The sequence below is a fragment of the Nanorana parkeri genome, unplaced genomic scaffold, assembly GCF_000935625.1.
Source record: "Nanorana parkeri isolate BGI_ZX_2015 unplaced genomic scaffold, ASM93562v1 scaffold121, whole genome shotgun sequence".
NCBI classification, from domain to species: Eukaryota; Metazoa; Chordata; class Amphibia; order Anura; family Dicroglossidae; genus Nanorana; species Nanorana parkeri.
The window spans coordinates 1,911,846-1,929,714 of NW_017306389.1; the positions used below are offsets into that span (position 1 = coordinate 1,911,846).

The 17,869-nt window shown below is 41.5% G+C and overlaps 1 protein-coding gene across 1 annotated transcript in view; it reads right to left on the reverse strand.

The window, feature by feature from the left end:
• Positions 1-8,736: 8,736 nt before the first annotated feature.
• The window catches only part of DLEC1 (deleted in lung and esophageal cancer 1), an 82,977-nt gene continuing 73,844 nt past the window's right edge, over positions 8,737-17,869 (reverse strand). The window contains exons 32-39 of the mRNA XM_018553479.1: positions 16,479-16,601; positions 16,275-16,369; positions 15,204-15,294; positions 13,627-13,821; positions 13,227-13,388; positions 12,951-13,104; positions 9,412-9,535; positions 8,737-8,864 (exon numbers count right to left, since the gene is read on the reverse strand). Coding sequence (XP_018408981.1) covers positions 8,741-8,864; positions 9,412-9,535; positions 12,951-13,104; positions 13,227-13,388; positions 13,627-13,821; positions 15,204-15,294; positions 16,275-16,369; positions 16,479-16,601 — 1,068 coding nt within the window. The 3' untranslated portion in view covers positions 8,737-8,740. The remainder of the gene's footprint in view (positions 8,865-9,411; positions 9,536-12,950; positions 13,105-13,226; positions 13,389-13,626; positions 13,822-15,203; positions 15,295-16,274; positions 16,370-16,478; positions 16,602-17,869) is intronic.

The following is a 17,869-nucleotide window of genomic DNA, read 5'->3' on the forward strand; positions in this document are numbered from 1 at the left end:
CGTGTGTTGTGCAAAGGCAAACATATCAGATCATTACAGATACCCGACTCCTGTCAAAGATCTTATGATTTTGGTATAAATGAATTGCGCCACTTCGAAGTATGGAATACTTACACACCAGAACTTGTCTATGAAGAACATGCTAAATCATTTCTTGTTGCCCGTAGCAACCTTTCAACTTCACATTGTCATTTCTGCCTTTGAAAACGAAACAAGGATTCTGATTCTGATAGGTTACTTTGGGCAAAAAGAAACGTTCTTGTTAGCACCCTTGTCATACATCAGCCCCATTCTTGCTGCATAATTGTGAGACTCACTATAGCTGTCTAGATTTCTTTCACACATTTTCCGTTTACGGATCCATTCCATTACACCAGCACATTGCTGGAAAAGTTAATTTATTATACAGTCAACCAAAGGCAAAAACAAAGAATTTCCTTACAAGTGTAAATGAAGAAAATGTATATATGATAACTTTTTATATATTAAACAATTATGAAAGGGAGCACTAGATGAGAAATAGCACTGGATCAGTCATTCAGTATATATTAGGGCATCGCCAAAGATCAAATCCTATTTCTATTAATGAGACATAAGTAACTGTACCTGATCTTTGCACTATCAATTTTCTTCTATTAAGTAATATATTTATATACCACAGGAGGGGGAAGCATGTCCTAATACAGACCACTGACCATGAGGAAGATAAGTGCCCTTTTATTATGTCATGTTCCACATTGCCTTGCAGGTTAGATATGAGTAACGTCGTGCTGTAGCAGAATCAGTTCCCAATAATGACTTGTTCATCTCTAACCGATTTACCTGCTTCAGAGCTCACATATTGGTTTGTTTTTGGAACGTAAGACCTCGTGAGCAGGACTGCGTGTACCATAATAATGGAAGCAATGTTACAGGAGGCAGCACCAAGTCTCAGCGTTCACAAACTGTGATCATTTTTTACATTTGGTTTCCCTCTTTTGACCATTGCTGATCATTTGCGGCTAGATTCAGCAACAGAACTGTAGGGGAAAAGGGGTGAAAGGGATGTTGAGAGGAGTCACAAGACTTCAAGAAACATGAAGCCATCTCTCCTTTCTCTTGTTGGTTGGCCCATACAGTTAAAAAGCAGCTGTTAATATAAAGACAGCATATTGCCTCCAATAACATATTCCAGCATTAGTTTTAATGAACATAATCACACAAAACAAGTGGCAGAGCTTGTTCATTACGGCATCTTCATTCAGGTGTAGCTAGGGCAACATTGCTTGCGGGTTGTCTTCATGGCAAGGCTTGTAGTGCTTTTAAACCTGAACGTCCCATTGAGTTTGGGCCCTTTATGATAAGTGACGCTGACTGCAGGAGAAATTTTTATGTCTGCATAAAATAAATTCAATCCAGCCCCAAGATAAATGCTCTGTAAGCTGAAGGGAAGTGACGGGGGACTTGGATGTGCTTATAGGAAGGAAGAAGCTCCAGATGAGTGTAAGCAGTGTGGTGATTCAACGTGTAGTGTATAGGTAAGGCAAGGGGTAGGGCAGTGGCATCCAAAATTGTACACCTTTGAAAGTGGAGTCACATTCATGCCATGCAGGTGTGGGGGGATCACCAAAGCACGTGAATACGTTAAAAGTAATTGGCAGGTAAAAGAGTCCTTCTATATTGTATATGTAGATCAGCCTTTTATTTAGCCTTATGGCTGGATTCGTCCTTACAGCAATGGGCAATGCCACATTTTTTGTAAATATTTCCTTTCATAATTGACCCAAATACATTCTGTACATGTCCTTTCAGACTGAGAGTGGGGTCAATGAACTCAGACTGAGATTATTATTTGAGTGAGTCCCTGAATATGAAAGACAATTTTATATGCATCAGTGACCAAACCGACATGTTCTTCACTTCTGATAATAAAATAGGAGTTATGTATTATGTGACAATGTGTTTTGGGTTGCTTGTACTTTATTGCTGTGAGGATTTAGAAAAGGGAGATTACAATGGGAAAAAGAGAAGCTTAATTCTAACCGTTGTGCGTTTTCTTCTTTCATCATCCTCTTTGATGTGTATAGTTAAAATGAACTAAACAAATAAGTAAATAATGTCGGAGAGAAGGTGTGCGTCCATCTTTCATGACTGGCCATTGTCACTGGCCTTAGTTAGCTCCTTATATTCTGACAATGGACTTGAAGGCGGGTCATACAGCCCTTCTGTATCATCATTACTTATAGATAAGTGACTATCAATATCGGAATAGGAAACAAAAGTGCTGGATGACTCGTCCTCTAGTGCCGTGGTTCTCAACAGGTGGGTCGTGACCCATGTTCAGTGGGTGGCTGCATACCTTCCACTGCACTAGGCGAGAGGCTCCTCAGCTTACCCCGTAGCGCAGTACTGTCAGTTCTCGCGCCAAGCAACCATTCAAAATATGCTGCCCGGCGCCGAGTGTCAGCTTGAGGTGGGGTGGGCTGGAGGTTGGGCTGCGAGGGAGCTCCATCCATACGTACATTGCTTACAGCTACCCCACCTGACCAGAGTGACGTCACATTTTGGCTCCCGGATCCTCTACAGGGAGTGCAAGGGAGCAATGCACATATGGATGCAGCCCACACTGAACCCCTAACAATTTTTGGGGAGTGTGTGTGTGTGTGAGAATGTCTGTGAGTCTGTGGTTGTGTGTGTCTGTCAGTGTTTTAATTGCAAACTACCACGCAATCGTACCTACTGTTCGTACTGGTGTGGGAGGTGCGTTGCATTGCAATTCATTTGAATAGAACCCCAAACTCCTCCCACCCACAGTGTGATCGCTTGCATCGGGAAATGCGGTATTGCAATGCTGTGCGTTCCAGTGCGGTGCGACTTGGGTCGTGATCTAATGACCAAGGACAAATGCGGGTCCTGAGGTTATACAGGTTGAGAACCTCTGATCTAGTGGAATGTCAGAATATTTATGGCCTATGGCCAGTGACAATGATAGGTCAGGCAGGGTGGACACCCATCTTCTCTTCCTTACAATGTTATTTCCATAACGCTATTAATTTAAAAAATACACATTAAAACAGTGAACAGAAAGGTGAAAAATTCCCTAGGGCTGGTAACAACAGCAGCTCAGCTAGCAAGGCCTCAGCTGTAACCGCCTACTACTACTATTCCAGGGTGGGGGAGATCTCCCCAACAGGGTCCTCAAATGTCTTAGGCATGCGGTGGGGGTTGCCCCACTCCACCTTAAAGAGACCAATCTGATTTAGATTGATTGGAGGTCTTAATAATTACTTTCAGCAAAATGCTAGTAAATTAAGATTGATGCTTATGTGTTATAACTACAGCTATGACATCCTTTATACAAAAGTGTTATCCAAGGAGTTACAAAATGTGTAACGACAAGTGAACAATTGCTGCTTTTCTATAAAAATGTTATGTATACTTTGACTTGCTTCAGCTATAAACGGAGTAGACATGCTGCCCTCTAGTTTACCGTGCTGCATGCGACTGCATAAGATCTTGATATTGACTTTCAGGAAGTCAGTATTTCCATAAGCTTGGGCACGCCCCCCCCTCCACGCCTGACAATGCTGGGGTCTGGTGCCTTTGCTAACCTTTCTGAAAATGACTCTTTCTGGCTCAAATACTTTCTGAGTCTCCAAATGGAACTAGCGTGCAGCAAGTAAAGTCCAATTTGAATCAGAATACAACATCTGCATACTTGTTTTGGGGAGAAGTCAGATAGCAGCCTACATACTTCCCTTAGTGCTCATTCATGCTTTGCCGTCCTCGTTTGCTAATGTGCATTGTGTCATGTGTGAAGGCAGCAGATATATTTTGAATGGGCTGCCAAAGCACAAGAATGCACAAAAAAAGTACATGCAGCATTTTATCTGGTAGTGCGTTACTATGCATTGTGTTGCTTTGCCACCCTTGTGCATTGGAGCTGTGTTGCCTTAGTGTGTTGCGGTGCCATTCAAAATAAATGGCACCACAATGCACGTTACTACAATGCTAAAGTGTGATTTGTACCATAACACAGGTTTCCAAGTGTATGTTTCTAGGTGTAGGGTCTGAAATGACATATTACCCTATCAGAGCAACGAAGGCCCTACAGATAGTAGTAGATGCTAAACCTGTATTTTGTTTTTACCTATTAAACTATTAAATTGCATTGAATGAGCAATAATTGTCACCAGAAAAAAAGGTGTTAGTGGGTTCCATGTACAATCCATATACCCATTGCACTCCTGATCGCTTATCCATAATAAGAATAGTTGGGTGCATCGGCAGTCGACGGATGGCTACCGTCCAGTTATACAAAAAGGTATGGACACCGGCACTCCAAAGATAGAAGTACGTCTATTTATTGCCGCACGTGCAAAACATGCTCATTGTATACGCAGTGGGTTCCATGTGACACATGGAATTCCGGAACAGCTGTGATAATCTATGGAAATAAGACATTCAGAACACTCATTGTGTTCTGACCCAAAAACTTGGGCTCTCTATGATGTCGACTAAAGCCGAGCAAATTGATTTTTCATTTCTCACGGCAGCCGATCATCTACGGCTTGATAGGAGCACCGACACCTCAATGAAAGGACAGAAAATCACTTGCTACATACCAAAGATGAATTGCCTTGTATATAGCTGAGCTGTAGACACATATGCCTGTACAAAGAGAAACTTGTTCCCTGATAGCAGGACAACTCATAAATATTCTATTGTAAATCCAGAGATCACAATTTAGCATTTTAAAATGTCAATTATTGTTTATATATTTTTATCCTTTGTAATCAAGAATTTTTTTAAATAAATGTAAATTTGAAAACATCCCAAATAGTTGGATTTTTCTGTGTAATGTGTTGGGTTATGGTATCATGAGACTGCAGTATACATTTCATAAAGCTTTTATATTTCCTTTCTACTGATACTATAGTTAATGCAGAAATACGATCGTACATAATGATTTCTGTCCCAATCAAATTCTGCTTTTCTAGTATACAAATTCACAGTAAACGTTGTGCTCAAGTCTTCACCTCTGGGGCAGAATGGAGCGACCATAGAGGAGTAGAAGAGTGCGGCAGGCAGCAGGAAGAGAGGAGCCACATTGGAGGAGCATGGAGCTATAAGTATGAGAGCAGAGAGGGCTAGAGGGATAGATAACAGGGACAAAGGTGGGGCATGCTCCATACGACCAAATGTGAGCAACAAATCTTCCAGTATTGCGTTCAGGAGACGCCTCCTCTCTCTATATACTATACAGGCAGGATAAGAAATAAAATATTTCTCAATAGACAATACCAGAAAATGGAAACCATCCCTGTCTGATAACACGAAAACCTGTCACTCATGGGTAGTGTTTGGCTGAAGCCATTTATTATCAATCAACTGTGTTTACTCTTTTCCAATCATAATGACAACAGAAACTACCCAAATGACCCTGATCAAAAGTTTACATACCCTGGTGATTTTGGCCTGATTACATGCAAACAGATCACAGGTGAGGATGGTTCCCTTTAATAGCCATTCACGCCCCTTTGTGTGTCAACCTGTATGCATGTTATCAGTGTGTGTGTGTATAAAAGGCCAATGAGTTTCTGGCCTCCTGACAGACCCTTGCATCCTTCATCCAGTGCTGCACTGACGTGTCTGGATTCTGAGTATTGGGGAAAGCAAAAGAATTGTCAAAGGCCTTGCGGGAAAAGGTAGTTGAACTGTATAGAACAGGAAAGGGATATAAAAAGATATCCAAAGAATTGAGAATGCCAATCAGCAGTGTTCAAACTCTAATCAAGAAGTGGAACATGAGGGGTTCTGTTGAAACCAAACCACGGTCGGGTAGACCAACTAAACTGTCAGCCACAACTGCCAGGACAATTGTTCGGGATGCAAAGAAAAACCCACAAATAACTTCAGGTGAAATACAGGACTCTGAAAACGTGGTGTGGCTGTTGCAAGAAATAAGAACTGGGGTATGTGAACTCTTGATCAGGGTCATTTGGGTAGTTTCTGTTGTCATTATGATTGGAAAAGAGTAAACACAGTTGATTGATAATAAATGGCTTCAGCCAAACACTACCCATGAGTGACAGAAAGGTTTTCGTGTTATCATTCATATTCTCTGAAAAATATCCAGGAAATCATAAATTCTGCCAGGGTATGTACACATATGAGCACAACTGTATATACTGCTGGCAAGCAGGAGATATATGTAAAAACATTTTTTTTTAAAGTTACCAAATAGGTAAAAACTTACCTGTGTCTCCACCGCTCGCTCCCATCCGAAGATTCTCGAGTGGCCGCAAAGGAACATGGGGCGGGCGCATGCGCAGTAGAGATCTTTGGCCGAGAGAAGAGGAGAGACACAGGGTAAGTCAGTGCACGCAGACAGACACCATGGGACCCCAGGAGTCTGCGCTGGATCAGAGACCGGCACCAGCGCTGGAGGGACTCCTGAATACAAGTGGAAGGAAGAAGATGATCGGATCATGAGGCATCTTTTAAGGTAAGTCCTTAAAGCAGCATGGGGGGGGGGCACTTTAATCTCACTTTAATATCAGTCCTTCTTTAGGAACGTACATTAGAAGCCACAGGATGAGTAGAGAGAGTAGAATTCAGGAGAATGAACACTGGGAAGGGAAGCTGCAAGGACAGCCTAGTATAACTCCTCCCACTTCCATCATCCTCCAGTTTTTTGCTATTGTCCTAAAAGATGAACATCTTCTCTTTTTCTTCTTTTAAGGGAGAAACAGGACCGGCCTATAATGTACCGTTAGGTCAATGGGCCCTGCTGAGGCGCTCTGCTAGATACCTTTTGGTGTAATGCAGGGGTAGGCAACATCAGCCCGCCAGCTGTGATGAAACTACAAATCCCATCCACCACAGCTGGAGTGCCGAGGTTGCTTACATGTGGTGCAACGTGTGGGTTAGCTGCATAATGCTTTACAGGTCCAAGGTCGCAGTGCACATCTTGTGGAATCCTGTCCCTGAATACTCCATAGGAAGTTTGCCCACCGGGAGGGCAAAGGCTATCTGGATGGGGCAGGGTGTAGCACACATGGCGCCTATGGCGTTAAATCAGGAGATTGAGCTGCAAAACGTTTGGGTGCAAAATGGCAGAGGGAAGGGGCAAGCACCATTTTTTGAACACCCAATATCTATTATCACCTGTGTGCCATTATTGAGTCTGCACAGCGTCCCTTTGGGTTGCTCACCTGCCCTGCTGGATTGAGATAGAGGGCATTCCACGGACTCTCATCGCCCTGATCTGGCCCAGGTAGCCATGGTACCCAGACCTTCTCAAGATTCCTGTCAGACTCCCTGTGGGCCCTCCCAGATCGTACACGTCCTCTGTCCCAAGGACCGGTTTTCCACCCTGCTTCTCAGTCGCTGGCTGTAATAGTCTGGCTGCTGAAGCCCGGGTCCCACCTCCTTAGTGACAGCCTTTGTACACGGTGCCACTCACATTGTCCCCCTTGTACATTCCCCAGTACTGAGGGACAAACTGAACTTCCTCTCATTAACATACAATGCTTGTAGGTCTTTAACGCTGTGTAAGGACAGACTGTGCCTGTATGGTTTTTCTCCATGTCCTGCGTTTCCTTCCTAAAATAAACGAATCATTACACTGTCTTGCACCAAACATTGGGCCAAATGTATCTGCACATGCGTAATAGAAGAAGCAGTAGAATGGAATCTTATATGGGAAGCGCTTCAATTGTTCCTGATAATTACTGGGAAAGAAGTGTCAGCTTTAGTAGTTAAGTCCCAATAATGCTTTAGCACCGATATTGCACGATTTCAATCACTCTGCAAATAGAAATCATAAACAATATTATGAAGGGAATTTATCAAAACTGGAGCAGACAAAATCTAGAGTAGATGTGGAGAAGCTGATTGGTTGCTATGCACAGCTGGTTGCCATGCACAGCTGCTCCAGTTTTGATAAATTCCCCCCTATGCGTATATATTGTATACAGTGACATTGGGTTTGACATACCAGACAAATAGGCTGCTCACATTGCAGGGGAATGTTCCCTTAGCTTAGTGAATATGGTGAAAATTCACTTTGCAAAGAACACCTGATCACATGGAAGGAAAAAAAAAACCAGCATTTTGCTTGCAGATGATTGGATGATGGGAGTCAGCAGAGCTTCACCTCATTTACTAAGCAAAGTGAAAATTCCCCTGCAAAATTCTGCCATTGAAACAAAAGCTTGATATATAGAGGGCTCTCATTATTGTCTGACCACTGCTGCGTTTTATACTATACTAAACACAAAGTCAGAGTAACAGACTAATGTAATAAATTATCTAACAGTTTTATTATCAAGATTATTTGAGGGTCAGGTGTATATATTTATATAAATATATGTGCTCATGATGGTTGATTGCCTTCCCCTCAGCTGGCCACACACCTATAGAATATCTATAGAAAATCTGCAGATAATCTATAGGTGTATGGCCAGCTTTAGACAATACCTGCAAGAAATGTGAGAAGTTGAGCTCCTGATGGGAATTAGTCTTTTTTCCCCACTTAATGAGCTCTGTATATCAGAAATATTCCTTCTTCTTTGGTACTGGTGACCTGTAGTACTAGGCTGGACATTGAGAGTATTGCTCCATACAGCCTCAGTAATAGGTACAAAAATAAATACATGTAAAAGTACGTACAATGTGCTTTAATATATACAGCACATTATACGTACTTTTAGACGTATTTATCCTTTAGCATAGTGATGTAGATTAGAATGGGGAGCTATGCATTCAGCAGAGCTTCATATTTTTCATCATAGGATCCTCGCCCTCTAATAATTAGTCTCTGCGGCTTCTCTCCCAGCATTCCGTGCACCGTCACCGCTGTCTCATAGTCAGTGTTTGTCCTGAGGAACATAGAGAACAACAAAATGACATTATAAATATTCTGAAGTCACTTGAAGTCATTTCAAGTTTTTGTCACATTAAAGCCTAAAAACCTTCACAGACGTGAGGCCGCTATACATAAAAATGACATTCTCTGCTTTGCTTATACAATCTGGAAACAGTGTACATTTTGTGTTTCGTGTTCTTGATTTAGGATTTATTTTGAGTCAAACCATTTTGCTGTAAGACAAGTAGGGGTTTGTGCACAATTTATTATGGGAGGGACAAATATTCTGGCTGACCGTGACATACCACTTTCTGTTCCATTTTGAAGAGTTAATGAAGTTTATTCTTGTGGCTCGGAGTGAAGACCAAAATATTTGTTTATTATTCTAGTCTTATTATTCTAGTGCTTATCTAAAGACATTGTAATGATCACTTGTATTTGAAGCCAGCTGAAATCTGTGCATCACAGTGTATGATTTATGACTCTATGACAAATGCTGTTCTGCCATTGGCAGTTTGTAGTTGCTGGTGCCACACACACCTCCCATTATGTCTCCCTACCTTGCTGTGAAGGTGACCAGTAACATCTCTTTACTGGCCGATGTGTGGCTGACATGAGCCTCCAGCACCCCACTGGTGGGAGAGATAGAAAACACCTCCGTTTTGCTGTGTCTTTCTTGTTTGTCTAAAATAGACCAATAAGCACACTGTTACACATTATTACATTAGCAGGTTGTCACCAACAAACAGAGCCAGCATCCTGTTTGTCTCCACACCACACAACATACCTTCTTCTCAGCTGATACAGAGCTGTCCTGACAAGTGCAATAGATGTACATAAACTGTGCATTGACCTGTATTTTATGGTATGTTCCAGTGAAAGAAAAATACACGGACCTGAGAATATCAATGCAATCAAGTAGGACCTATTCACACCAACGTGATGCATTAATCACAAACATAAGAGGAGTCCGCACATGAGGTCAATAAGTCTTTATTCCAACAAAAAGCACATAGATGCCTTGATGTGTGTCGTGCTGCTGCCCTTAATAATATGGCAAACAAAATCAGGAATGATCTGCAGTTATATTCACTCATGTGTCCAAACAACACCTACTCACTAATAATAACTACATAGAAAACCGAGATTAAAGTGACACTAAACTCAGGATTAAATCCTAAAAATGCATTCAAATACCTTCACTATTAACAAAAATGTAATTTATTTGTGTATCATTCGCGCCTATGATGGACTACAATCTCACGTATAGTTTACTAAATTGTAGTAAGATTATATTCTATCACAGGAGCGAGTATGGGGTGGTGACTACTTTACAACACACACAGGGACCATGGGGAAGAAAAGTAGCCACCCTCCAGAAGGAAGGACAGTGTCAGTATGAATTCCGAGATGATTTGAGGATCTACAGCCGAGGGATACATAAATAAGATACATGTTTGTTAATAGTTAAGGGACTTGAAGGCATTTTTATAATTTAACTCCTGAGTTTAGTGTCACTTTAATCATCTAATAACCACAGAACTTGTGAGCTTAACAGTGATCAGAAATAAAAATGAAAAGTAGAAATAGAAATCAACATTTATGTGTGTAACCAATGACCTATTTTGTTGAAGAACACAGATTATGCTGAAATACTTTCAGGAAATAATAAGGTGGTAGCCAAGAAACCCCCAACTTTTGGCAGATATGTATTCCTTAAGGTGCCCATACACCTTATCTGCAGATTTTCTGTGGTCAGGTGGAAAAAGTGCAACAGATTGGCCCAGGTGGAGATTACTCCATCCACACAGTTAAAGTGACATTAAACCCTCAGATTTTTTAACATCCTTCTCTCTTCTCATGCTGGGCAGAACTTCTGTTTTGCAGCAGACTGCCTTGTCTCAGGAATGGATACACGGTGTCTGTGTATACGTTTGTATAGCTTGAAACCTGAGCCAGCACTACAGGAAGAGGCCCTGAGCTGAAAAGGGAAGTTCTCCCCAAGCATGAGAAGACATGAGGATTTAAAAGGAAGAGCAGCAAAGAGAAGGGAAACAACCATGGATTAGAGTAAGCCACACATTACAGTATTGGTTTATGTCAAAAAATCTAAGGGTTTAAATGTCACTTTAAGTGTAGATGGAGGAATCAGTTGCACCTTTTCCATCTGATCACAGAAAATCTGCAGATAATTGTAAGGTGTATGGCCAGCTTACGTGTAGTTGAAGGGACGACAAGAACACACATGGCTGGGACACAAGAACCTTCAAATATGAACACAACATGTGCCAATGTTGTTGCCATTACGTGTTTGTTTCTAGAAATCTATTTTCCTTAATCCGTAGTATAGGAATTTACATAAACTGCAGTACTAAGAATTTGATTTAGTTGATAACTTGAAGGATATGTAATGTAAAAAATGTTGGTAGCATTTTGCCTCATTTGAAGGACAGGTTTCATTATTACCAATAAGCCAACTAGTTTAGCTAAACACTTTATTTGCCATGATCCCAGTATAGAACTATTTATGGCATAGAACATCCTCATTTAAGTGTCAGGGGAGGGGTGTATTAAGGAGATTATCCAGGAAGGAGTTTTTTTGCATCTTTATATTAGGTACCAGAGGCCCACTGGGACTGAATTCTTAATGTCTTACTATTATGATTGATGAGTTCATTATTTTCTCCATCTAGCATCCTCTCCTGCAGACACTGAGGTCAAATCAGTCCAGATAGGATACACTTATTGAGGCATCCGTCTAAACAAACATTCAGTGAATATATACACATTTGTATTGTTCCTAATCCACATTTTTACATTTTGTGAATTGAGAACTAAGTGTATGCTTTCTGGAGTGGCAGTAAGTCAAAACGACGTGTATTTCCACTTTTCATTTTTTACCTTTATTTTTACTGATGATCACTGTGAAGCTCAGGTGTTCTATGGTTTCTGGATAATGAATCAGGTTTTTTCACTTTAGTTAGTATTTGTGATTAGGTTTTGGACACATGAGTGAATATACCGTATATACTCGAGTATAAGTCATCCCGAATATAAGCCGAGGTACCTAATTTTAGCAAAAAAAACTGGGAAAAAGTATTGACCCGAATATAAGCCGAGGGTGGGAAATGAGGCAGCTACTGGTAGATAGATACCATTAAAATACATTAATATTTATTTAAAAGAAAAATAACCTAGCTCTGTAAGTGGAAAAGTTTACCATGAATTTGTTTTAACAGTGTGGTTGAGGCTTCAAGTATCTGTGACGTATACTCTGCTGAACCAGGCAATCACATCACTCACATAAGATAACTCTAAAACGTCACATTACTGTATACAAATTTGCATCAATTACCTTTAAAAGCTCTCTTTTTCGGGTGGTTACATGACCACAATCACTCCTGTCTTATCACTCTTGCGAAGAGCATGTGGCTTGCCCCAAGGCACAGCATCTGGCCAGTCAACCTGAGCAGAATACTTCCCCAGAAGTAGCTCCCAATCAGAAAATAGGGCTGAGTGAGGCAGGGGTGGGGGCGAGGGGGCTGTTTCACCAGCCTTCTGACCAGGGGAGCACAGGCACAGTGCTCTGTATCTCTTGGGCAAAAGGCAGGGTGGGCAGTGTGTCAGCAGCCTTCTGACCACAGGAGTGCAGGCTCCCATTCAGAAGGCACAGACACACACTAACCACCAAGGACTGATCTGCTGCCATGCCTTGCTTGGTCAGAAGGAAACAGAATGATGGGGACCAGCAGGATCAGCAGATGTGTAATATATTTTATTTCTTTTTAAGATATAAAAAAAGTTATTGCTAGGGACAAAGGAATCTATTCCCCAACAATGTACATTAAGGTTCACATTATTGGTGACCAAGGTAATTTCTTCTATATAAATCCCCAGAAGGAATCTGACATTCTCCTAACTCTAAGGCATATAGAAGTTCGGGGTAACCAAATGATGCCATTACCCTGCGACCACCATGCAGCTCAGGAGTCAGAGAAAGGCAACTTCCCTCCACAAGTCATCATCCTAAGGTAAAAAGCAGCCGTGACCAGCACATAATTATAAGTATTAGCATAATTTACTGATATACATAGTTTACCCAGCAGAGCCGTCCAGTAGCTCTTTGATCCACTTTTATTGAGAAGAAAAACCTCTCGTGTCCTTGTCTGTCCAACAAAGCATGTACCAAAATCCACTGTGTCACTTGAAAGCTGTAGCACTGGCACTGTGATGTATGCACTTAGTGCCACTTGCTGCAGAGATAAACACAATGCTGGGTCATAAGGTGAGCTGGTATACTTCAGGCTATAAATGATATACTGTTTTATTACTCTATTCAGTTTCTCTTAGTGAGAAGAGGAAAGAAACTACATACCTGTGTGCTATTATTACTATACTCTATCAGCAACTGCTGGGAGAAGTGCAGCCTCCTCTCTCCATTCTCTGACTGCAGCAACTTCACTCCCGGCAGCATCTGATCCTCTGGAAGATGTTGGTAGGTCAGCAGTTCCAGAGTGGTGCAGAAGGACAATTTCACCTGTAGAACATACGCCAATGATCAGTGCATTACTAATACTACCCTGCAAACACTTTGTGTAAGCCACCGCAACCAGAATCCAGAGATCATCTTATACGTTTACTGGGTGTGTACTTCCTGAACATTCACATCACATCACATTGGTGCAGAGAAACAAAACGACATTTTCAGTCAGGCACAAGGAGATGCAGGTAGTGGCATGCAAATGTATAGCTTTAAAATAATATATTTCCTTTACCAATGTATTTTGTTGTGGGTGAAGCACAATCTGCTCTCCACGGTCCTCACGGTCACTCTGGGATGTCCGGACACTTTTGTTTGGATCAATGGCAGAAACAGAGAAAGGGTTGGACAATAGCAGACGGAAGTACAGAGGGGTTTCTGTGCAGTTGATCAGTTTCATGTTCCGAGTTGTCGCAATGTCAGTTAATATCTATAGAGGAAACATAACAGCATGGGAACTCATGGAATCTGATGTCTTCCTGCTCAGCACCTACGTGTCATTGGGGAATCATTCCAAGTATGAATCCAAAGACTTCAACAAAGCTGCTTGAAGCGTGCTGAAAGCTTTACAAATAGTTTGGAAAAACTTGCTGCACACACTGCTCTGATACAAGCCAAAGCCTATGAGAACAACGTCTTACCATGCTAACCAACAAACACGCTGCTATGTTCTCAGCATGTAATAGACAGAAAGCGGCAGCAATGACATACTGCATCTACTAGATACAATGGGCCATTGCTCAGAAAATCTCATCAGTCAATCTGCATTTCCTCAACTCATGGGGGTTCATTATTATTATTATACGGGATTTATATAGCACCAATAGTTTGTGTTCAGAAAAGTTCTCTATTTGCACGGCACTGGCATCCCTATGTGGCGCTAACAAGTGTATTGCCAATACTCGCCAGCACCATCTAGGGGGACTAGTGCTTTGCGAATTACATCTGTCCGGCAGAACTTTTATGAATTAAATTTTAAGACTGAAACCGAAATTTTAACATTTGACCAAAACCGAAAAATGACTTTTTTTCCAACCTTTTAAAAATTATTTCAATTATTTTTAAATTTTTTGTGTTTTGATTTTTTTTTTACTTTACTGTTAGGACCTTTGGAGAAATAGACCCCTGATATTTCCCTTTTTAAATAAAAAAAAGAGATTGAGGACACAGAGTCCTCAATCTCTTTTTCTGTCGCCCCTGTTATGAATGAACAGGAATCCTCTATACAGAGTGCTCCTGTCCATTCATAACCTGTGGATATAGTATCAGTATGTCCACGATCATGAATAAACAGGAAGTGATGTAGTACACTTCCTATTTATTCATAATTAGGGACACAATGACTAAATATGTCCTCAGTTATTCACAAACATGGGTGTGAACAGAACGGATCACACCCATGTTTGAGCAACACATGGAAGGATCAGCAAATATTTCACATATCTCCATCCTGAACTGTTCCGTCCTTCCCATAGTTCTCCTCCTCCCCGCTGACACTGTCAGTCCTGACAGCTTCTCCCCCTCCTGATGGCCACCGGCAGTTGGATCGGGCTCTGTGTCCTGTGTCGGCAGGGGCAGCAGGGATCGGAGGGTATACAGACCGAAGCCTGCAGCCTGATCCCAGCAAGGAGGAGAGAAGCTAGGGATGCAGCACATTTTCGGCTGTTTTTATTTTACTATCGGCACTTTGCCTATAGCACCATTTTCAGGCGAAATGTTTCGGCAGGCCAAAAGTTTGGTGCATCCCTAGTGTCTACAGATTTGGGTGCATGAAACCTAACAGTGATCAGAGACATCAGAATTGATACTAACTGGAGAGGTTTTCTTGTTTGGGATGAGATCACTTGCCACAGAGTAAAACACCAGCCCTTCCTCATCATCCTCTTCCACTTCTACGGTGAGCCTGCAGAAGAAGAAGACTAATAATTCACTATAGCAACACCTTATAGTTCTTAAGTGATGGTTCAAGAAAACAGAAATGCTCATAAAAACAAGGCAATCATATTAATATATGGAGACAATGTAATATTTGTGTATTTTTTAGCCCAAAAACCCAACTCGAGCCAACCACTGTCTGGTTTTTATTGCTGTCTTTGTCCCTGTTCTGGTGAGAGTGGGGTCAGGGGATCAGGAAGACATTGGAAATCTCTCCAATGGTGACAGTAATGGCTATTCACTGCACTGCTACTACAAATGAATGGGCTGCCTGTTATTGCATGATGCAGCATGTGTTAACATGAATACGTTTATTGCATTGCCGTGGACCAGGCTAGTGTAAATGGGACTAAAGGTTCAGTAAAGATTTCAAGACTGACTGAGCAGAATTCCAAAACATTTGGTAGATAAAACAGCTCCTCCAATCTCTTTCGATCAGTGGATTATTTTTGTGGTATGGTGCGCATACATCAAAAGATTAAGGCACTGATAGCACTATGTGTCTACATTGTAATGGCATATAAAACAAAATCACAGCCATTTAATATCTGTTAACTGGTTAAATGGTAAATAGAACATAAAGCTGGCCATACACTGTTATATTTTTTACTTTCCTCAAAATATACCAGATTCTTCCATCCACACTGAATAGCATGGATAGATGAATCTCCCACTGTGTTCTTTGTATCCTCAGAGTGGCGAGTGCGACGCTTTCAGAATCAGAATACTCAAACTGTTGCCTGAAGATTTTCCATCCGGCTCCTTTGATTTTCTGACCGAAGGATGCCAGACAGAAGGGTGCCGACAGGGTTGTGAACGAATTTTGGCCGGTTTAACAAGAACTGGCTGGAATTCACACAGTGTATGGCCAGTTTAACTGAAGTGTTTTACTTGACAATTTATAACACCCTGAACAGACTACAGAGTGTCCCAGGAGTCTGTACTCACAATGCTGGCTTCACAAATGCCTGAAGCTCTATTTTGATTGGTTCCACCCCATATCCATGCTGCCGCTTTACTCTCCCGGGTACAAGTTTTGCTGACTGAAAGTCAGAGAGAAGAATGTACAATAAAAGTTAGATGCATCCATAACGGCTTAAAGTCACAAACACTGACATATAAATAAAACCAGAATAATGAAAATACATTTACCTTGTCATCCAAGTTTAGAAATCCCAGGGCATATCCACTGCATTCTACCTTCTTGGTGACTCCAGAGAGCATAAGAGGAGTGAAGGACACGTGTATGCTACTGTAACCCCCAGCAGGAACAATCTGTAATACAACAGAGAAAGGCAAGATCTACCACTGTAAGGTGTAAAATAAAAACTAGTGATAAGGCAGAGCAACCATAGCGACTGGATCTCTATTCATCCCTGAACCTAACAGGAATTTAATATACAGTATATTAGCTTACTGATTTTTGATGTGGTGGCTGCAGTAGTTTCCTTTTTTAGGCTTTTAATTTTTTCAGCAAACGATTCTGCTAGAAACACCCTTTCTGTAATAGGGTGACAACGCTCACTTACTGTATCTATGGAGAGCAGCATTGTCACCCTCGCATGGAAGCGTTAGGAGTAAAGAGGGGAGATGTTCTGTAGTGTTCTGTAGATCACAGACATGGGCTAAGATTTTAGTTCAGCATTGTCAGCTCACTAAAGAAAGTTAAGAGCTCATTGGACTTTTTGGCAGGGACAACAAGTGTTTTTTCAGTTATCGAACAGATATAACCAAACACTTTAAATGGTAAAGCAAACAAACATTAGAGGTTTTTTTTGTTAGGGTTTAAAAACACTTTAAACTGGCAATCTATCAGCTTCTCTCTTTCATTTTCTAAGCTTAGCTGAAAAAACTGAAGAAAGAAGCTGATTGGTTACTATGGGCAACTGCTCCAGATTCTGTCTGCTCCAGTTTTTATAAATTCCACACATCATACGTAAAGTGATATGGTGTGCCCCAACTACCTGTACAAGAGAGCAGGAGCTGGGAAATAGAATATCTTGTGTAAAAAAGACTTATAAGAATTGAGAATAATAAGTCGGATAACAAATGTGAATGTTTTTTAAAGCCTGAACGAATGTGACATGTCAGCTCTGTATATACACTATATTGCCAAAAGTATTGGGACGCCTGCCTTTACACGCACATGAACTTTAATGGCATCCCAGTCTTAGTCCGTAGGGTTCAATATTGAGTTGGCCCACCCTTTGCAGCTATAACAGCTTCAACTCTTCTGGGTAGGCGACCACAAGGTTTAGGAGTGTGTCTATGGGAATGTTTGACCATTCCTCTAGAAGCACATTTGTGAGGTCAGGTACTGATGTTGGATGAGAAGGCCGGGCTCGCAGTCTCTGCTCTAATTTATCCCAAAGGTGTTCTATCGGGTTGAGGTCAGGACTCTGTGCAGGCCGGTCAAGTTCCTCCACCCCAAACTCACTCATCCATGTATTTATGGACCTTGCTTTGTGCACTGGTGCGCAGTCATGTTGGAACAGGAAGGGGCCATCCCCAAACTGTTCCCACAAAGTTGGGAGCATGAAACT